The 19,687-nt window shown below is 32.2% G+C and overlaps 2 protein-coding genes across 8 annotated transcripts; both read left to right on the top strand.

Annotated features, from left to right (window-relative positions):
- The first annotated feature begins 4,537 nt into the window (after nucleotides 1-4,537).
- Nucleotides 4,538-13,729, top strand: LOC113851626 (uncharacterized ATP-dependent helicase C29A10.10c-like). 5 transcript variants are annotated; one of them, XM_027482167.1, is made up of 9 exons: nucleotides 5,527-5,631; nucleotides 6,649-6,836; nucleotides 6,906-8,120; nucleotides 9,461-9,649; nucleotides 9,914-10,009; nucleotides 10,095-10,257; nucleotides 10,344-10,473; nucleotides 10,548-12,314; nucleotides 12,423-13,729. In XM_027482167.1, exons 2-9 carry the CDS (start codon nucleotides 6,767-6,769, stop codon nucleotides 12,846-12,848), a joined length of 4,056 nt encoding a protein of 1,351 aa, XP_027337968.1. In that variant the 5' UTR covers nucleotides 5,527-5,631; nucleotides 6,649-6,766; the 3' UTR covers nucleotides 12,849-13,729. The 5 variants fall into 5 exon arrangements, with proteins under 5 accessions (XP_027337966.1, XP_027337968.1, XP_027337965.1 ...); XM_027482166.1 differs by adding an exon at nucleotides 5,725-5,769 and having other exon boundaries at nucleotides 5,542-5,631; nucleotides 6,649-8,120; XM_027482164.1 differs by having other exon boundaries at nucleotides 6,649-8,120.
- A 4,127-nt stretch (nucleotides 13,730-17,856) lies between these two features.
- LOC113850082 (protein ELF4-LIKE 4-like) lies at nucleotides 17,857-19,627 on the top strand. Of its 3 annotated transcripts, none has more exons than XM_027480440.1 (2): nucleotides 17,857-18,027; nucleotides 18,761-19,627. In XM_027480440.1, the coding sequence occupies exon 2, from the start codon at nucleotides 18,796-18,798 to the stop codon at nucleotides 19,138-19,140; it is 345 nt and encodes a 114-aa protein (XP_027336241.1). In that variant the 5' UTR covers nucleotides 17,857-18,027; nucleotides 18,761-18,795; the 3' UTR covers nucleotides 19,141-19,627. The 3 variants fall into 3 exon arrangements, with proteins under 3 accessions (XP_027336241.1, XP_027336240.1, XP_027336242.1); XM_027480439.1 differs by having other exon boundaries at nucleotides 17,857-18,113; XM_027480441.1 differs by lacking the exon at nucleotides 17,857-18,027 and adding an exon at nucleotides 18,193-18,659.
- Nucleotides 19,628-19,687: the final 60 nt, after the last annotated feature.

The following is a 19,687-nucleotide window of genomic DNA, read 5'->3' as shown; positions in this document are numbered from 1 at the left end:
TAAGGACCACCAAGCATTTTCCTAGACGTATTAAAGGGTATTAAGTCCATTAAAATTTCTCAACCAATTAGCTACTACATTATCACGGTGCAACAAATTTTCGACTTATTTAATGAAGGAGACTTCATGTCACATACAACAAGTAATAATAATAAAAAAATGTCAAAATATATTTTTTTTAAACAATTTTATTTCAAGACGATACTATTCAGATTGGACTGGAAGACAATTGTGGTTATTATCTCTGAAGCCAATATTTTTGTTCATTAAAACCCATTGTAATAAAAAGGAACATCTTGAACCACACTACCTAAGAAGCTTTTGTTTTAAAATATACATTATGATAAAAATCAATTTAATATCACATGGTTACTAAATGACAACTTTTTTTAATGTATATTAATTAGGATAATTATTTACCTTTTTTTCCTCTCGTAATTTGTCACCTTGCACGCAATTTACTTTTTCTTTTCTTTTCTTTTTATACATATAACACATTAAAAAATTACGTTTAATTAGCCAACCAAGTAAAATAAATAAATAATAGCCCAATAGTTTTCTATCATAATCTTGTATTATTGTCTTTTTCTTTTTTCAAAAAAGTGTTGAAACGATAATGCATCATATGTTCTTAAAGGGTGCTTTAAGAAAAAATAATTATTGATTAAAATAACGGTGAGAGATTTATATAATTTATTATATATGTGCACACTTTTAATTACAGTCTCAAATATTATTTTTCAATTAATGATTATAATTCTTATTTTTTAAGAGTTAAATCACAAATGAGAAGTCTTTTTAATCAAAAATAGTTATTCTTACTTAATTAATATTATCTATTAAATAACTATTATTTTTATTTTTTAAAAATATAATTCACGAGTAAAATGATATTTTCGGAGCTCAAGTACTAAGGACTTGGTCCGTCTTACCATGCGGCTGACCTTGATTTAGATTCATGAAATCACGTGTAAAATAAAATTTTATTAGATATATAACAAGTAGAACTCATTTTATTTTACATCACTTAATATATTTTAATAAATAATTAAAAAAATCTTAAAAATAACAATAGTTTTCTGTAATTATTATTATACATGATCATGCAGAATGAAAACATGTGCATGAAGATTAACACATTTTTAAAATTGAACATATATACGAGTAAATATGTTAAAAAATAATTTTCTTATCATTATTTACAAGAAAAGGCAGAAAACACATAAATATATATTTTAAATCAATAAAAACATGAAAAAGAAAAATGTAAAACTGATAGAGAATATTACCAAGGTGTTTTGACCACATCATCGTAATTAAATATACCCCAATGACATCATATCAGCCATGAAGTCGTGTTTGAATCTATATAGCTACCTTGTTCACTCTCACACCCCAAATACCAACTTCACTGGTTTGCTCTCATTTTCTCAATACTCACCCACTCATTTTGCAAACCAATTTTATCGTAAAAAAGAGAAAAATGAGCTTAAAGTAGAAAAGTTGAACAGTGGTGTATATATATGTCTAACATTGTTTCTATGTTCTGCTTTGAATTGTGTAATGTCACCACATACTATTAATACAACAATTCACATGGTATGTTTAGCTAGTCATTAACAATCAACATGCATGATTTCAACGGAGACAATTATTACAAGATTATGGGTGTATGTTTGCTCCAACTTTTTATTATTAATCAGTAATATAATTTTTCCCAGATGATTTCAATAAAAATATTAAAAGCAGCTTGTACAAATTCAAACTTCTTTCAATTTATATAAATTTTAAAAAATAAATTTAAAAATAAATATTTTACATTACAAAATATAATTTATTTAAAATAAGCATGGGTCATTTTTAAGCAATAATATAATTTCTTAAAATGAGAAATTATTGGGTGATCCGAGATTTTATGGTCTCGACTAGTGTGTGAAAAAAATTTTAAATGCATGTGTTCATATTTTAATTAGTTAGGACCATTATGATTTTGTATCATACATGTATATATATTAAAAATAAATAGATAATAAAAGTAATTTGTATCTTTACTATAAAGTGAAAAACTTTATATAAATGGAGAATATTATGATTAATTGATAAAAGAAAGTTATAACGTTCATGTATGATTAAAAGAAAATTAACTTGAGTTGTGGTGTTATTATTTTTCTAAACAAAAAGTAGCTGCGTCTTGCTGGTTTATTTATGCAGGATACAAAAGTTGTGTTTCTTAGTAAAGAATATGGAACTTCAACTTGAGTAGCTTTGCTTTTGAAGCCTCATCGGTGTTCTGTTTCTTTGGTCCTTACACACATATAAGCATGATTCTAATTCGGTACGAAAAGTGAAATTTCTTATTAAACTATCGTTGCTAAATTGCAAGCAATGTACTGTCCAACATCGTAAAAAGACACGAATGAACAACTTCGTAAAAAGACACGAATGAATCTGCCACACTCTGAGCCTCTTAAGAATCATCACCCTCGTTATTAAACGTATATACTTAATCGTTAAAAAAATGGAATTTCCTCGAGAGTGGCTAATTTAATCATCACTATACAAATAGTAATTGCTTTTACAATAATTTTGGAACAATATTTTATATTAGTATGAAATAATTTTAAGACGCGCATGAATGAAAAATAAATAAATATGTATGATGTAAAACATGGTATCCATAATTTCATATATGTTCTAATAAAGTGATATACAGTTGATGAAATAATTACTATCAAATACATAAATAAATAGATAAATAATTATTTATAATTATTTCAACTTAACATGTAGTTATTATATCTACATTCATGGTTAAGCCTTGTAGTTACATCAAACTCTTAGGTAGATCAAAGTTTTTATTCCACGCTGACATGGCAATTTTTCATGAAGGGAATCGTCACGCACCAACTTAACACTAACAAGATAGCAAATTTGTGCACAAAACCAAATAAAAAATAGCAAAGCACCCAACACATAACGTTCTTTCAAAATTCTTTGGTAAAAATCCTTAAAACATTTGAACTTCTGAAGCCAACTTGAATTGATTGCCTTCAACAACACCATTCCCTACTCATCTTTTGGCAACAATGCTATTTTTGTCTCTTGATAAATGGACCCAACTTTTTTTAACCAAGTGCTTGTGTTCTTGTTTGGTTTTTGTAACTTGTTGTTTTGTTCCAAATTTTCAGTATTATCGCTCTTCAACAAATCACGATGTACTTTTAGATGATAAGATTTTATGTAGTATGAATATAAGTTGAAAGATATTATAAAAAATATATATATAACCCATGAAGTAAGAAATATATAAAATTATTATTATTATTATTATCAAGTAATGATAAAAAAAATACTGCATTTTTTAAGAATTAAATATGATAATAGATTTCTCTATTTTATTATTATTGATAATGAATGTTTAGTTTTATTAGATAATAAAATTTAAAAAGATGAGACTTTTGAGATTAGTGAGAGTATCATAAGAAACTATTTAAATTAAGACAAGTCATCTCTATGTTTATTTATTTGATACAGAGTGTCGAATTGTATTTTTTTTTTAAATATATTTAATTTGACATGATGTCAGATTTAAAATTTAAATTTTCATTCAAATTTAAATTGAAATGAACTAAAGTGTAAATTTAAGCAGTTGTATTTGAAAGGAACAAAATTAAAAATATATACTATTGCATAAGAAATTACACAATGTAAGAGTTTTGAACTCGGATATTATTGAAGAGGTTTTGGCTGTATTAAACAAATTTGTCGGCATGGATTATGATCTTTTAATAATTGTAAACGTTTTATCAAAAAAACATATTAAAAAAATAATTATAAAAACTAAAAAAGTAAGGAATTAAATTTAAGTATAAAATTATTTAAAAATTAAATTCACAACCGATCCAAAAAATGATTAAGAAAAACAAATAATAAAAATACATATTACGATAGTAACTGAAATTGTTGTCATAAAAAAAATTTCGATTACGAAAGAGAAAGAAGTAAAATGTAGAACCTGATGCTTATGTTGAAAGTTAGAACAATCATAAACCGATTAATGAATCCCAAAAAGTAGAAAACAACTAAATCGTTTTTACTAGCCAGTGATATATATATTTATTTATTTATTGCATTACACGTGTATTTTATATATATATATATATATATTAGGTTTTATAATTTTTAATTAAAAATAAGAATAAATATTTTTATTAATAATAAATATTTTGTTATACTGAATAAGACTAAATTAAAGATATTAATTTTAAAAATATAAAAAATTTAAATTTAAATTGAATAAAAAAAGTACTCAGTGAAAGAGAAATTATGTAACAATTTTTATTTATGCTAATTCATAAATATCCTCATAAAATTGAGGACTCGTGTTTTATATTCAAAAGATAGATTAGTTTTTATTAGTTGTGAAATTTAAAAGTTTTTTTAAAAATATTTATGATAAATTTAAAGGAAATAAAAATCTTTGAAAGATTCTTAGCTTTTATGCATGCTATTTTTTACTTTTTTTTTTTGGGATCCATTTTCGTTCCTTTGTCATTGTTTATAAATAAACAATTTAAAAATGTTAATTGTAACAATAAATAGATAATAATTAATATTTACGATTTTTTATGTTTATCTTAAAACATTTAAAGGAATAATAAATATTTACAAATTCATAATCTTATAATTATAATTAATTGTTTTAAATGTGTAGTTAATTGCTTAGCAAAATGCTAAAAAAACTTAAAAATACAAAATTGGATGCTAAACTAAGAAACCTATTGATATAATAGTATTACCGTTGATTGTTATCTTAGTGATGATTGAAGAATATAATAATAAATTTAATAACTAGTGATTAACATTTAACTATACAAAAAAATAAGTTTTATGTTTTAAATTTCAAATAAACTGGACACAGAAAGTTCAATATTGATCATTAATCAGCAAAAACATCAATATTATAGAAAAGAAGAAAATTAAAAAAAACTTCCTGAACATGATTTCTGGACCTCATTGATCCAAATGAAAATGGAAAACTTATCAAAAACAAGAAATCTAAATAAAAATTTATAATAAAATAAAATATTTTAACGAAATTTCCGTTTTATAACTTCCTTTAAATATATATATATATAAAAAGTGATTAGTATCATCACGCGAGGAGACATATGGAATTCACTGGAAGTACATCCTTTTTCGAGACAGAAATTACAATTTAAATTAATTAATAAAAAACCAATGGACCACAAATCTTCACGCGCTGTTTATCGCTTGATAAACACTCGCCGCCGTCCAAAGCCGTGGTGGGGCGATTTCTAGTTGCAAAGAAGTAAACTCACTAAATTACCCCTGGAGGCACAAGAAATTTACGAGTTTACCCGTCATTAAATAAATAATGAAATGCCTAAATTAGCCTTTGGACGGAAATCACTTAACGGTGGCCGGTGGAAACTCCGGGCGGCGAGATGGGATCGATATTTTCCTATAAAAGCCCGTCACCACACCCTCTCTTTCCCTCATCAAATTGCATTCTCTTTGTCTCTTTCTCTCTCTAAGTTGCACCTATAGAGCGACCCTCTTCTCTCTTTCTCTTTCTTTATCGTTCCCCTGTGTGCGGAGTGAGAAGAGGTAAATTCTCTCTCTAAGACTAAAATTAATTTTCGATTTTCTTTTTCGCTTTTTAATTTTTTTAAATTTTTTTTAGGGTGGTGATAATTTCAGTGGTGGAAATCTGGGAGGATAGGAAATGAGTTTGGTTGAATAATGGTGAGAGTGAATGAGGATGGGGGTGTTGACTATTTAGATTTGTGCATTATTTGTCTGACGATTTTGATTGGTTGGGTGAATGGACTAGTTGTTTGATCTCTCAACGTGGGGTGTCTGTGACGATAAGATCTTGGTGAAGGGTTTGTGCTGATTGTGGGGATTTGGAATCGTGGTTGATGGATTGGGTGTTGATAAAGTTAGTGACTTGTTGGTGGTTATTGAAACCCTAAATATGGATGGTTGTGCTCACTGGGGTGGAGTTTTGCGGTTTCATGTTTAGTGTCTTGTTTTGGGGTTTGGGGGAGAAATTAGTGGTTCTTTGATCTGAGATGATGTGAGTTGAGGACTGTTTCGTGCTTGTGGTGAAGCTGTGTCTCATTATTGGCTTTGGTGGGATTGGGTTATGCCCCTTGTCATCTCTGATTGTTGAAAGGGGCGCTTTTGTTTGGTGGGTTTATGTTAAATGAGCATTGGATTGTTGATTGAAGTCTGGCTTTTAGCGTCCTTAGCATTGGTTATGTTGTTAAGTTGTTTCTGCTGTTAGGTTTTGATTTGCTATCAGGGGTTTGTTTCCTCTGTTTTGTGTTTTTGTATTTTTGTATTTCTTTAATGTTGATCAATAATTATACATGTTTGAAAACCTACTCATGTAAACAAGTCATTGTTACCAGTAAAGATTCGTAAATTGTTGATTTCCTTCTGTTCAAGGAATTGTGTGTTTGGGTTTGGGGTAGGGGTCAAGTTCCAGGGCTATATTGCATTGAAAATTGTATGTGCTATGGCTTTCTCTGTAAATTCATTTGTTGAGATAATATATTTCATTCCTTTGCTGTGCTTGAAGAATTATCGACCCTGTTTTTTTTCCCCCCCAACTTGCAGATCCATTGTCTTCCCTCATTGTGGGCATGTCATGGATACTGTCTCTTAAAAAGAATAAAATCAACGTGCCTGTGCAACGATTTATTCAGAATTTTGTTTGTATCCTTATGCATATGAGATGGGTTCTCGAGGAAGGCCATTATTTGATCTCAATGAGCCACCTGCTGAGGATAATGATGAGAGAGATGGTAATTTCTGCTTCCAGCCTCTAAGGACACAGCCATCAACAAATCCTTATGTTTCTGACTTATTTGCAGGGTCAACTGCTGCCCAAGGAATAATAAACAATCATGCTTTTTCGCATGCCTCATCTGTCTCTGGATTTCAACCTTTTGTTCGGCCTAAATCCACTAGTGTCCCTGACACAGATACTGAATTGAAGAGAGTGGGAGATCAGGATACAAAGGATTCCTCTAAGTCAAGTAAAGATGAAGATGCAAAAGTGATGGATTCACGGGTACTAAGTTCGGCCAATGCCCAATCTACTGAGAGGGAAGAAGGGGAATGGTCTGACGAGGAGGGCTTTGCTGATGTGAATGGAGGTAAGAATTTGCTACAACAAATTCAAGCTTCAGAAGAGCAAGCAACATCTGGAACGGTGGATGGGGGTGTTGCAGTGGCTTCTGACAGTAAGTCTAGCAATATTAAGAGTTCTAATAGTATAAATCATGAAAAGAGTAGCCATGCTTCTATAGGTCTAGAATCAAATTCTAGTGAACAGAAAAGCAATAGTATCCCAAATTCAGAAAGCAATGTGAAAAATGAAGCTTCTATTGATGCACAGGAGGAACCCACTTTAATTCCCAAGCAAAAAGAAGTGAAAGGAATTGAAGCAAGTCATGCACTTAGGTGTGCAAATAATCCTGGGAAAAGGAAGATTGACCAACGTAAAGAGGAAATGTTGGGAAAGAAACGTAATAGACAGACCATGTTTCTGAATTTGGAAGATGTCAAGCAAGCAGGTCCTATTAAAACCTCAACCCCTAGAAGGCAGACTTTCTCATCCCCTGTCATAAGTCGAACTATAAAGGAAGTTCGCACTATTCCTGCACAAGTTGAGCGTGTTGGATTACCTAAGGATCAGAAACATGTTGATCCATCTTATGGGGAAGGTGGAAACCAAGGTGAAGCACATGAGCCTAAATCTGATTGTAATGGTGATACTTCTGGACTACTACATGTTAGGGCTAGAAGACAAAACAGTGAAACAGAACCTCCTACAGAGGCCAATTTACCACTCATTCCAAGACAGGGTTCATGGAAACAACTGACAGAATCAAGGCAGCAGAAGAGTGTACTTGTTTCTAATAGGAAGTTAGGACCGAGTGGTCTAAGCTCCAATGATGTCAAGTTGGGAAGCAAAAAACAACTTTCTATCAAGAAGCAGGCTCCTGTCAGCAGTCAGTCCCAGGACACATCTGTTGAACGCCTTATAAGGGAGGTGACCAGTGAAAAGTTTTGGCATCACCCAGGTATCAAATAGTAGTAAATTTACCATTAGTGCTAATATATACTGTTAGTGATAAGCTTGTATTTGAATTTTTCTATTTGTTGCCCTTAAGTTGTTTCTGATTTTTCATGTTGTTGCTCCCTTCCTCCAGTTATCACACTATGAGAGTCATAACACTGGAGAGACATGCAAAGGTGATGACAGTTGTTTTTGGAATGAAATTTGATATTGATTTGATAGCTTCCCCTGGTTTACATGATTCTTTATGTAATCCAGTCACCATCATATGCCTCTTTTGTGTTATGGTTCTCAAGTTGGCTTGTTTCTTGAGAAAGAACGAAAGATAACAGGTGGAAGGGTAACCTGGAGATTTATTTCAATTCAGTATATTATCTGCCCTCTTTCTTCATGTTCTTGTTCTATATGTTACTTGGTGGTTTTATTCAATTTGTGGCATTATTTGTTTCTGAGATTTGGATTTGATGAATTCATGCACGTAGTTTTGGACTCTCTAAAAGGATATTACTTATTGTTTGACCATAATATTAATTTTCGACACTAAGTTCAAGAATTGTTATCCAAAAAATTTACAGAACAATTACTTTAGAGATGCACTACTACCACTACACATATGTTCATTAGAAAATGTCATTCTTCCATTCAAATACAGGTTTATTAGAAGATCATTTCATGGATATTACTTATTAGGATCTTTAGCTATTGTGGCTGGATGTATGGTGGTACTATTTTACAATTTGATTGTAGATAAATAATCTGAAATTATTTCTGCACTTTCTGTTATATTCCTTCTGTAATAAAATATCTTAACTTTTTCTCTGCCATGCAAATTATTATGAACACAAGTGATAGAATTTATAAAGATGCCTCAGCTTTTTGCATGGAGGTGCAAGATAGGTTCTTGAAGATTTTTGCATCAATCATAGGAATGTAGACAGCACTTAGCACCAAACTGTTGAAGACTGTTTAATCATCTGCAACATACAAATGCAAAACCTCTTAAAGCTTGAAGAAAATAAAACCAATTCCAGCTATAACATGGATAGAAATGATGGGATTGCATGGTGAAAAAAACCATCTGGAAGATTCTAATATGCATTAATAATGGTATTATGTATCCGGTTCCTAATAATTTGTTTGTTTAAGGCTTTATGTTGCAGTATATTCTGTGTTAGTTGTAAGCTTAAATGCACATGGTGCTAGTAAATTAATTGATGATTACTGCTGTGCTCATTTGTCCTTCTAAATACTGAGTCAATAGGGATATATCCGTTATTTCCCTTGGAAGTTTATTTGTTGTTCATTTATTCTTGTTGGAAACTAATTGAAGATCTTGTGATTCAGAGGAGACTGAGCTACAATGTGTTCCTGGACGGTTTGAATCACTGGAAGAGTATGTTAGAGTATTTGAGCCTTTGCTTTTTGAAGAATGCCGGGCTCAACTTTACAGTACCTGGGAAGAATCAACAGAAACAGTGTCAAGAGATACTCATATTATGGTGCGAGTGAAGGCAAATGAGTCAAGAGAAAGAGGTATTCTTATACTTTTAATTGTTTCTTTTGTGTTAGATATACATTTTATTTCTTTTGCTCAGCAATATGACTGTGCTGTGGACTGCTACGTATTTATTAAATACTCCATCTTTGTCTCCCAAGTACATGGAATTTAATTTTCTATTGTTTTGTTTGTAATTTTCTGGGGGTATTTTAACAACTGTGTCTCTTGGGTATTTTGTTTGTAATTTATTTGTTTTTTGTTAATATGTGGGGTTTAATTTATCTGAGTCTCTTTCTTAGGTTGGTATGATGTGAAAGTCCTTCCAGTACACGAATTCAAATGGTCATTTAAGGAGGGTGATGTTGCAATCCTTTCGTCCCCTAGGCCTGGATCAGGTTTGTTGTAAAACTAGTTCAAGATTGTTTGTCCTAATAATTCTTCTGTAGTTCAATTGGGTTGATACTTTTGTTATGCAAGCAGTCAGATCCAAGCAGAACAGTTCATCTTTAAGTCAGGATGATGGGGAATCAGAAATCACTGGTCGAGTGGTCGGTACAGTTAGGCGTCACTCACCTATTGATACTCGAGATCCTCCTGGTGCAATTCTCCATTACTATGTTGGAGACTCTTATGATTCCAGCAGGTAAGTGTTTGTTCAAAATTTCCCAGTAAAGCCCCCATTTAATGGTTTTGTCCATTAAACTTAGATAATATTGTTCTTTCCTGCAGGGTTGATGATGATCACATCATAAGAAAACTTCAAAGTGGAAGCATCTGGTATTTGACAGTGCTTGGTTCTCTTGCTACCACACAGAGGGAGTATATTGCTCTACATGCATTTCGTCGCTTAAATGTGCAGGTATATGCTGAAACTGATTCTTATATTAGGTAGTGTCATGGATTTGCAATTCTTACTAATTTCTTACTTTGCAGATGCAAACTGCAATCCTTCAGCCTAGTCCTGAACACTTTCCTAAATATGAGCAACAGACCCCAGCCATGCCTGAATGCTTCACACAAAACTTTGTTGAGTATCTGCGCAGAACCTTCAATGAACCCCAGCTGGCAGCAATCCAATGGGCAGCTATGCATACAGCTGCTGGTACAAGTAGTGGGACAACAAAAAGACAAGAACCTTGGCCGTTTACCCTTGTTCAAGGACCTCCCGGAACAGGAAAAACACATACGGTATGGGGAATGTTGAATGTAATTCACCTTGTGCAGTATCAGCACTACTACACCTCTTTACTTAAACATGTAGCCCCTGAAAGCTACAAGCAAGTCAACGAGATCAATTCAGAGAATGCCCCCACTGGATCCATTGATGAAGTTCTTCAAAATATGGACCAGAATCTCTTACGAACTTTGCCTAAACTGGTCCCAAAACCAAGAATGTTGGTTTGTGCCCCATCTAATGCTGCCACTGACGAGCTTCTGGCCCGTGTCCTTGATCGAGGATTTATTGATGGAGAGATGAAAGTATACCGACCTGATGTCGCTCGAGTTGGGGTTGATTCTCAGACACGCGCTGCCCAAGCAGTTTCTGTCGAGCGTAGAACTGAACAGCTTCTTGTTAAGAGTCGGGAAGAAATTTTGGGGTGGATGCATCAGTTAAAAACTCGTGAGGCGCATATGACTCAGCAATTACACTGTCTTCATAGAGAACTAAATGCTGCTGCTGCCGCTGTTCGTTCCCAAGGATCTGTTGGTGTTGATCCTGACCTTCTCATGGCCCGAGACCAGAATCGAGATGCTTTGCTACAAAACCTTGCTGCTATGGTTGAGAACAGGGATAAGGTTCTGGTTGAGATGTCTCGGCTTGCCCTTTTGGAAAGTAGGTTCCGTCCTGGTAGTGGTTTTAATTTGGAAGAGGCTCGTGCTAGTTTGGAGGCCAGTTTTGCTAATGAAGCTGAGATAGTCTTCACTACAGTTTCTAGCAGTGGCCGCAAGTTGTTTTCTCGTCTTTCCCATGGTTTTGATATGGTAGTCATTGATGAAGCAGCCCAAGCCAGTGAGGTGGCAGTCCTGCCTCCCCTCTCTCTTGGGGCAGCAAGATGTGTTCTTGTTGGAGATCCTCAGCAACTTCCGGCTACAGTTATAAGCAAGGCTGCAGGAACATTGATGTACAGTAGAAGTCTTTTTGAAAGGTTCCAACAAGCAGGGTGCCCGACAATGTTGTTGTCTGTGCAGTATAGAATGCATCCCCAAATTCGGGATTTCCCTTCCAGGTACTTCTATCAGGGGCGCCTCACTGATAGTGAAAGTGTGGCTAAATTGCCTGATGAGCCATACTACAAGGACCCTTTACTTAGACCTTATTTATTCTATGATATCAGACATGGGCGAGAATCTCACAGGGGTGGATCAGTCTCTTATCAAAACATACATGAAGCACAATTTTGTCTCCGATTATACGAGCATGTTCAGAAAACATTGAAATCTTTGGGATTAGGAAAGATTACTGTTGGCATAATTACTCCTTATAAGCTGCAGTTGAAGTGCCTCCAACGTGAGTTTGAGGAAGTCTTAAATTCCGAAGAAGGGAAGGATCTATATATCAATACAGTTGATGCTTTCCAAGGTCAAGAACGTGATGTGATTATTATGTCTTGTGTGCGTGCATCAAGTCATGGGGTTGGCTTTGTTGCAGATATACGAAGAATGAATGTTGCCCTTACACGAGCAAGAAGGGCCCTTTGGGTAAGGATATCTTTCTAATGCTATCTTCATTGATAAATTTATGTCCGTGTTTATTACATTGACAGGGGGACTTTTTGGTTGGTATTGATGGTTTGTTATCATTGACAGGTCATGGGAAATGCGAATGCTCTGGTGCAATCTGACGATTGGGCTGCATTGATTGCTGATGCAAAATCTCGAAATTGCTACATGGACATGGACTCCCTTCCTAAGGACTTTCTAGCGTCCAAGGGACTGTCTTACACACCATTGCTTAATAAGGCTTCCTCGAATATGAGGGGCTTGAGATCAGCTGGACCAAGATATAGATCAATGGATATGCATATGGAATCCAGGTTGGGAGCACCGTCTGAAGATGATGAGAAGATGGGTGCTCCAGTAAGCTCCAGAAACGGGAACCATCGTCCATCAAGGTATTCCATGGAGAATTCGTTAGATGATTTTGATCACATGGGTGACAGAACCAGAGATGCCTGGCAGTATGGTATAAAGAAGCAGAATTCCACCGGAGCTATGGGAAAGAGAGACATATAAACCATTGCTTATCTGCAGATTCTTCGTGTGCATCACTGGGGGAGATTCGTGGGCTGTTTGATATCCTTGTGATCTCCCCCTATCGAAGGCCCTCGGTCAACGAATATGGGGCTTTCGGCGAAGCTGTATGAGCCACAAGATAAACAACCTTGGAAGAGGGGGAAGCATGCAATGTGGATGAACCTACTTTCTTTACATTGGACATATCGTTGTGTTGGTTCTTACAAATATTGTTTGGGGGAAGACTGCAGACATATGCCAGTCCTCGTTCATGTGGTGTGAATGGGAGCAACCTGCTTGAAGGGCAGGCGGGGGAATACTCAATTTTGTATCAAAATGAAAGGAAAATACATGATGATGATTTTAGGGATATCTAAGGAGGCACTTTGCTGTCAACTACTGACTTTGTACATAACATGGCTTCACAACATTGTTTTAGCAAATTGTTTGTGTTTCATTATTTCATGACAAGCGGAAGTGTTCACTTCCACAGGAGAAGGAAAAGGAAATAGAAGGGTTACCCAATCTCTTATATTACTTCCTATACGCGGAATGTGCTTGTATGGATGGAAACTATCATTTATTTATTTATTTATTTATTTTGTTCAAGTCTTCTTCTATCTTAGAAAAAGTTACTCAAGATACAATCAACATCAACATTTGTATGCTCTCATGAGATGCTGGCTTGGGTGGTAGGTAGGAGTCTTTGCCTGGCATATGGTAACTGGATTTAGACCCAAAAAAAAGTACCTATGATGGGAGCGAAATTATCCCCTAAATGAGAGTCTATACTCACACGAGTATTTATTTGTAATTATTTTTATTAAGATAGGTGCAGATATCCATAGAATATGAGGATGGATATTAAATTTGTTTCTCGCGCAAACATGAACTGGAACACAAATATTTCGTTTAAAATACAGCTATAAACAGACATACTAAAATATCTTAATAAACCTTATGCCATCTCTATCTTCACCCGATGATAACACTCAAGATTCTCAAGTCGCAGACCTTTGAATACAAAATCACACTTATCAATATATTTTTTTCAAAGCAAAAGTTTCTTACTTCGATGAAATGGTAGTCGTTCATACGGGCACTAATTAAATTAAAGAAACATTCGACACTTTCCTAATTTTTTATGAAAGAAAGGGGTACAGAGAAAATTATAGACTATCAAGACATTAACTAACATCACTTGGGACACCTCAGAAGGATAAGACTCATAACTAACTTTGGCTCATAAACATTTGATGCAATTTAATTAATGTTGAGAAATGTAGATGAAAAGAATTTCAGATCCATGTGGCATGCAGGCTTCACTATTTGTAGGGCATGCTAGATCCTTAGTATACCGTTAAATATGCTTTTACAGCAAATACAAAAATTAGGAGATGCGTTCGTTAATTGTCTGTAAAGAGTAACATTAATAAACATATCATGTTATTATTTTCATATATCATCATTATAATTTTAAATAAATTTTCTAAGAATATACTATGTATAATAAATTTTTATTAATAATAACGTTTAATAAAAACAATTATTTATCAATTTCTTATTACGTGACATTAAATAGATATTTAAAAAAACTGAATTTTAAAAGCCGATATTATTGTTTTAATACATAAAGATTTTTTAATACCATCAAAACGGGGGTGGCAATCGCATTAGAATTTACTGTCCCTCCTTACATTTACATACCCACTGGTATACAGTATAAGCATATCTATATCTACGTATAAAGTACAATGTGAATGCATTAAAGGAGAGAAGCTGGCGTAGAAATACTATAGACTACCAAATACGAATAAAAATGAAATACAAAAATGGTGGTGCAAAATACAAGACAAGGGCACGTGTTGGAATGACATTATTTGTTAAATAATATAATGAGGTGGCACATGTCTCAGCGCGTGCACACCAATGTCACAAACCAAGTAATTTCATAGGCGGCTTCATGTTCAAACTTCACACTTCTGAACTTCAATGTTCGATTCGGAGATATGGTATCAAATATAATAATAGTGCCTCATTTTCTATCTCATTAGGGTGGCTATATAATACTATATCTACTACTTTTGGTTGGTACATTCTAAACCAAAAGTTTATTTAATCATCTCCACACAATACACTCTAATGTTTAGGGGTTCTGACATTTTTTTTTCATTTGTTGTTTTTATGAATTAAAAGGTCTTTATCTTCATTTTTTTAAAAAATTTACTCAATACAGTTCTACATTCATCTACATATGTTTAATAGTATGTTATTTTAGCAATATATATTGGAAATATATATGAAATAAGTAACATGTTTTCGAATTTTTTTCCCTTTTGAATCAATTAATCCGATAATTTTGCAAAATTTTGTAAATGACGAGACACTCTATTGCCATTTTGGTTAATTAGTCAACGTTAAAATAGTATGATAATGATCTCAATTATAAACATAAATTAGAGATACATTTCTTTAAACTTTTTCTCCGCTGAAAATAATTATATTTTCAAGACATATTACTTTAATTGGTGTTTTACTGTTTTAGTAATTTTCACGTTTTTCTAAATAAATAACTTATTAATTATTTTATATTTTCAATTCTTTTCTTGAACATCAATTTTTTATTAAAAATATTATTATTATGTTGGTTTTTTTCTACAAATTTTAGAAGCGTATACGTGAATTCTTTTTAGTTTCTTTTTTTATATTTTTAAGCCGCTCCATTTTTATATATTAAACTAGAACCCACTATCTTGAGTGTGATTTACTGACTCGTGGAGAGTACGAATTGGCAACTTCATCGATAAGAATCAATGTTTTTATGTTTAAAATATTAGAAAATAAAATCAAACAATAAAATATTATAACAAAGTCAACACGTTAGCATCTTTGGAAATTTTCAGGCAATATAATATTTTCTTAGTTACATTTATTTTATTACATATCTAAAGTCCCAACAGAACCCTCAACAACTAAGAAAATCACGGCGTGAAGACACTTCCCAATTTTGTGGTAACCCTAAGATCTCGAATCAGAATCTTTAATTCCCAATTTTTTCACTTCAAATGTTGAATCGTTCACTGTGTGTTGCATGCTTTTGCATGTCCAATGGAAAACGCCTTAGTTTTCAAGCCAATATTCATACCTCATAAACCAAAAAAATAACACAAGATGAAAGCCTGAAGCTAAATAAGCTTAGCTAGTGTTGACAAAATTATGTTTTATATCAAATTACAAATATACATAATACATGCATATAATTTATTATTAATTTTATATCCTACGAGACGTATAATATAATCATTTATTTGTTATTTTATTTAATATATTATAAATATCAAAAACATAAATTTTACAGTTAATTATGTTTAAGCCAATAAATTATATATTTAAAGAGGGTTAAGAACACACCATCAATCTAAGAATAAGAATGGGTGCAATTCACATAATTTTTATAACATTCCACGTATTAGTTTGATTGGAGTTTACTGCAAGTGTTCAACGTGGAAGCTCTGTACTTTTCCGCCATTGGAGGACGCAACAATCATGCAATTAAAGACGTAATGCTACAAAAATTTATCTATTACTTATTGTTGACTGCGACACTATTCAATGTGTCAATCAACTATTCAATCTCTCAATTTTGTAACCCACATTTAGGTATGAATATATTATATCCATTTTCATAAAATTTCAATAATTTAATGTTTTAAGATTTTTTTATATAAAAAGTTTATATAAATTCTATTTCATTTGATGAGGCTTCCCTCGCTAAACATTTGTCAATATAAAAATTGTAAATTCAATGTGTACTGTAAGAAATTTTAATTATTTGATATAAATTATACTTGGCCACTGGGCCTCATTTTGTAACATAAAGCCCTAAATGGGAGGCCAAGCCGAAAGCCCAAATAGGGTAAATGCCACTCATTGGATTTGCATGTAATCTAACGGCCAGAATTGTGTCACTTTTTTTCTCCAAGAAACGGCCACTGATATATTAAAAGTTCATGTTAATCTTAAAAAATTGGTAAGAACAATTAAAATTAAATATTAAGTTAAAATATATTAAAAATCATATAATCATGCATTGATAATATTTTTTGACTTAAATTCTTAATTAGCATTTACCCATACCAAAGTAATATTTAAAGTTAAAAAAATATCAGAAATTAAAATAACCATCATTTTATAACGTCCGAACACAATAATAAATAGCCCAATATCAATTGTGATATTTCGGTTATTTATTAATAAGTTTGGTTATGCCTCGGTGAATTTTAAAATTTGAATTCAAAATTATAAGTTAAATTAAAATAGTTATTAAGCTAATTCTATTGTATTAATTAAAATTAAAATTTAAAATGGTACTTGTTATAATGCTCTTAAATTTAAGGATATATTAAAATATTCTCTCTAAATTATACTAAAATATTGTGTATAAAAAAAATATTAAAATATTTATATTTTTAAAAATATATCACTAATTTTATCACGTTGTTTCACATATATATATATATGAGAGCATAAAATACTCTTTTATTTTTCAGAACATCATAAAATTTATTATTAAATTAAAATAATCTTTTATCAATTAATATACATGTTTAGTATACTTTAATTTATATATATATATATATATATATATTATTAATCTTAATATTATATTTTTAATACAAATTTATTTATAATTTTTTTTACATGTTTAAGGACATATATTAAAAAATTATCAAAATATACTAATAATGTAATAATTGTTTACACTATTATCTAATAATAAATTATTATAATTTTTTTTTACTTTTGAAATAACTAATATAAAAGTTATATTTATTATGTATTTTAATCGATTAAAAGCACGAGTCTTTATGCACTAAGCTGTAATTATTATTATATAAATGATTTTAAAAGTAATGACTAAGCTGTAATTACAGGGGGTATCTAGTGGGACCATGTTCTATGGCATATTGTATATCATCTCTTCTCCTTGCATTTTTCTCCATGATTTCAGGGCCTTCTCACTTCAGCCCTCAACCCCATATTCCATTCTTTCTTTTTCCCTAGATTTCTCCCCCAAAAAATTTCTCTTTTTCCCTCAATTCAAACAAAATTCCAATTTTCCCCCCTCTCCTTTTGACGTCACCCATCGCACACAACTGGGATGCTCCACTTTGTCAAGGTAAGATCACATTCCTGAGTTGTTGAAAAAGTTTCCCTCTTTTTCTGCCTCCATTTTAGATGCCCTTTCGTTTCTGGTTCTCATGGGTATGCCTGTTTCATCCTTCAATTATGTTTAATTTCAATTGCACAATTGAAAAAAAAAAGTTTATTTTTTATTAAATGATTTTTTTACCTTATTCATAAATGGGTTTGTGTTATATTATTGGAAAGGAAGACTCATTGACTTGGCCTTTTGGATTCCCACTACTGGGTTGGTGTTTGTGTTATGTGTGTTACTGTGTCGTGTTTTGTACCATTTTGATTTCATTGGTAGCAGTAAAAAGAAAAGGTTCTTTCTTGTGGTAAAGGGTGTATTGCTTTAAGTCACTGAGTGAGAGGAAAAAAGTGTTTCTTGCTGTTGATGTCTTTTGATTGGTCTCTGGAATCTTATGCAAACCCTTCCTTCCTCTTTGCTTGGTTGGTTTTGCTTAGGAGATAGAGGAAAGAATAGGTAAAAGTGTGTGTGTTGATTGTGTTTCCCAAAAATCCTGTTTCAACTGAGTCAACCTTTTGAATTGCTTTTCTCATCTGCAATCAGATAGGTTATGCATCCTTCCCAGCTGCGTCTTTTTAGTTTCTTCTTTATATTTTGTAAGAATTATCACTTTTTTTTGTCTTCTGTTCTTATTGGTAAGGGTTTTTAACTTTTCATTTATTTGTTACTGTTTGTTGTTATTATTATTTTTTTGCAGGATTATTTGTTAATTGAATCCTAAGTGTGATTGAAATGGACGGTGATATATTTGGAGATATCGGTAATTCAACTCAAGTAGATAGCAGACTTTTACAGGTATTTCAGAAGAGCTTATTGCAGGCTCAAGATATTTTGAATCAGAACCGAATTCTAATCAATGAGATAAACCAAAATCATGAGTCCAAGATGCCCGATAATCTGAGTCGAAATGTGGGTTTGATTAGAGAGCTCAATAGCAATATCAGAAGGGTGGTAGATCTCTATGCTGATCTTTCTAATTCTTTTACTAAGTCCCGCGAAGCGTCATCAGAAGGCGACTCCAGTGGGACTCTGAAGTCTGATGGAAAAGTCAACCAGAAGAGAATTCGATCCAGCTAATTGATTGAATTTGAGCTTTCAGTTTTCGTGCAATCAAGAAGTTTATTCTGATGCTGGAAAGCATTTGTTTGGTAGACTGTGTAACAACTCCAAAGTTTTTTTGTGCCAAATCTTTCAAATTGGTTTTGTCTAGAAGGATTAGAACTTTAGTTATCATCTGATCTATAAAAATAGCATCAATTTGAGGACTATACAATTGTGATTTCGTGTAACTTTGTTAGCTTCATGAAATGAAGCATGTTCATGGATCATGTAATCAAGTTTCCAAGTTTGAACTTCTTGGATCTACTGATATTTAGTGGTAAGTTTTGGATGATTATTTAGTTGTTGATCCTTTTGATCTTTTGGTTATTGCTTGTTGCTTTTCCCTTTGGTTCTGTATTGGATATTAGATGCCTGAGATCCCATAACTAACACTTGCTGCTTAATAAATGTAATCATTTATTGATGATTGTGATCTTTCAATGAGGATTAAAAAGTAGAGTTTATATGCTGGCAATGATTTGCTTATCTGTTTTCCTTATCTTCATGTCTAGGAGGGGAAGAA

This window comes from Abrus precatorius, unplaced genomic scaffold, assembly GCF_003935025.1.
Source record: "Abrus precatorius isolate BTA unplaced genomic scaffold, Abrus_2018 Scaffold9, whole genome shotgun sequence".
Lineage (NCBI taxonomy): Eukaryota > Viridiplantae > Streptophyta > Magnoliopsida > Fabales > Fabaceae > Abrus > Abrus precatorius.
This window is presented reverse-complemented; position numbering and strand designations above follow the sequence as displayed.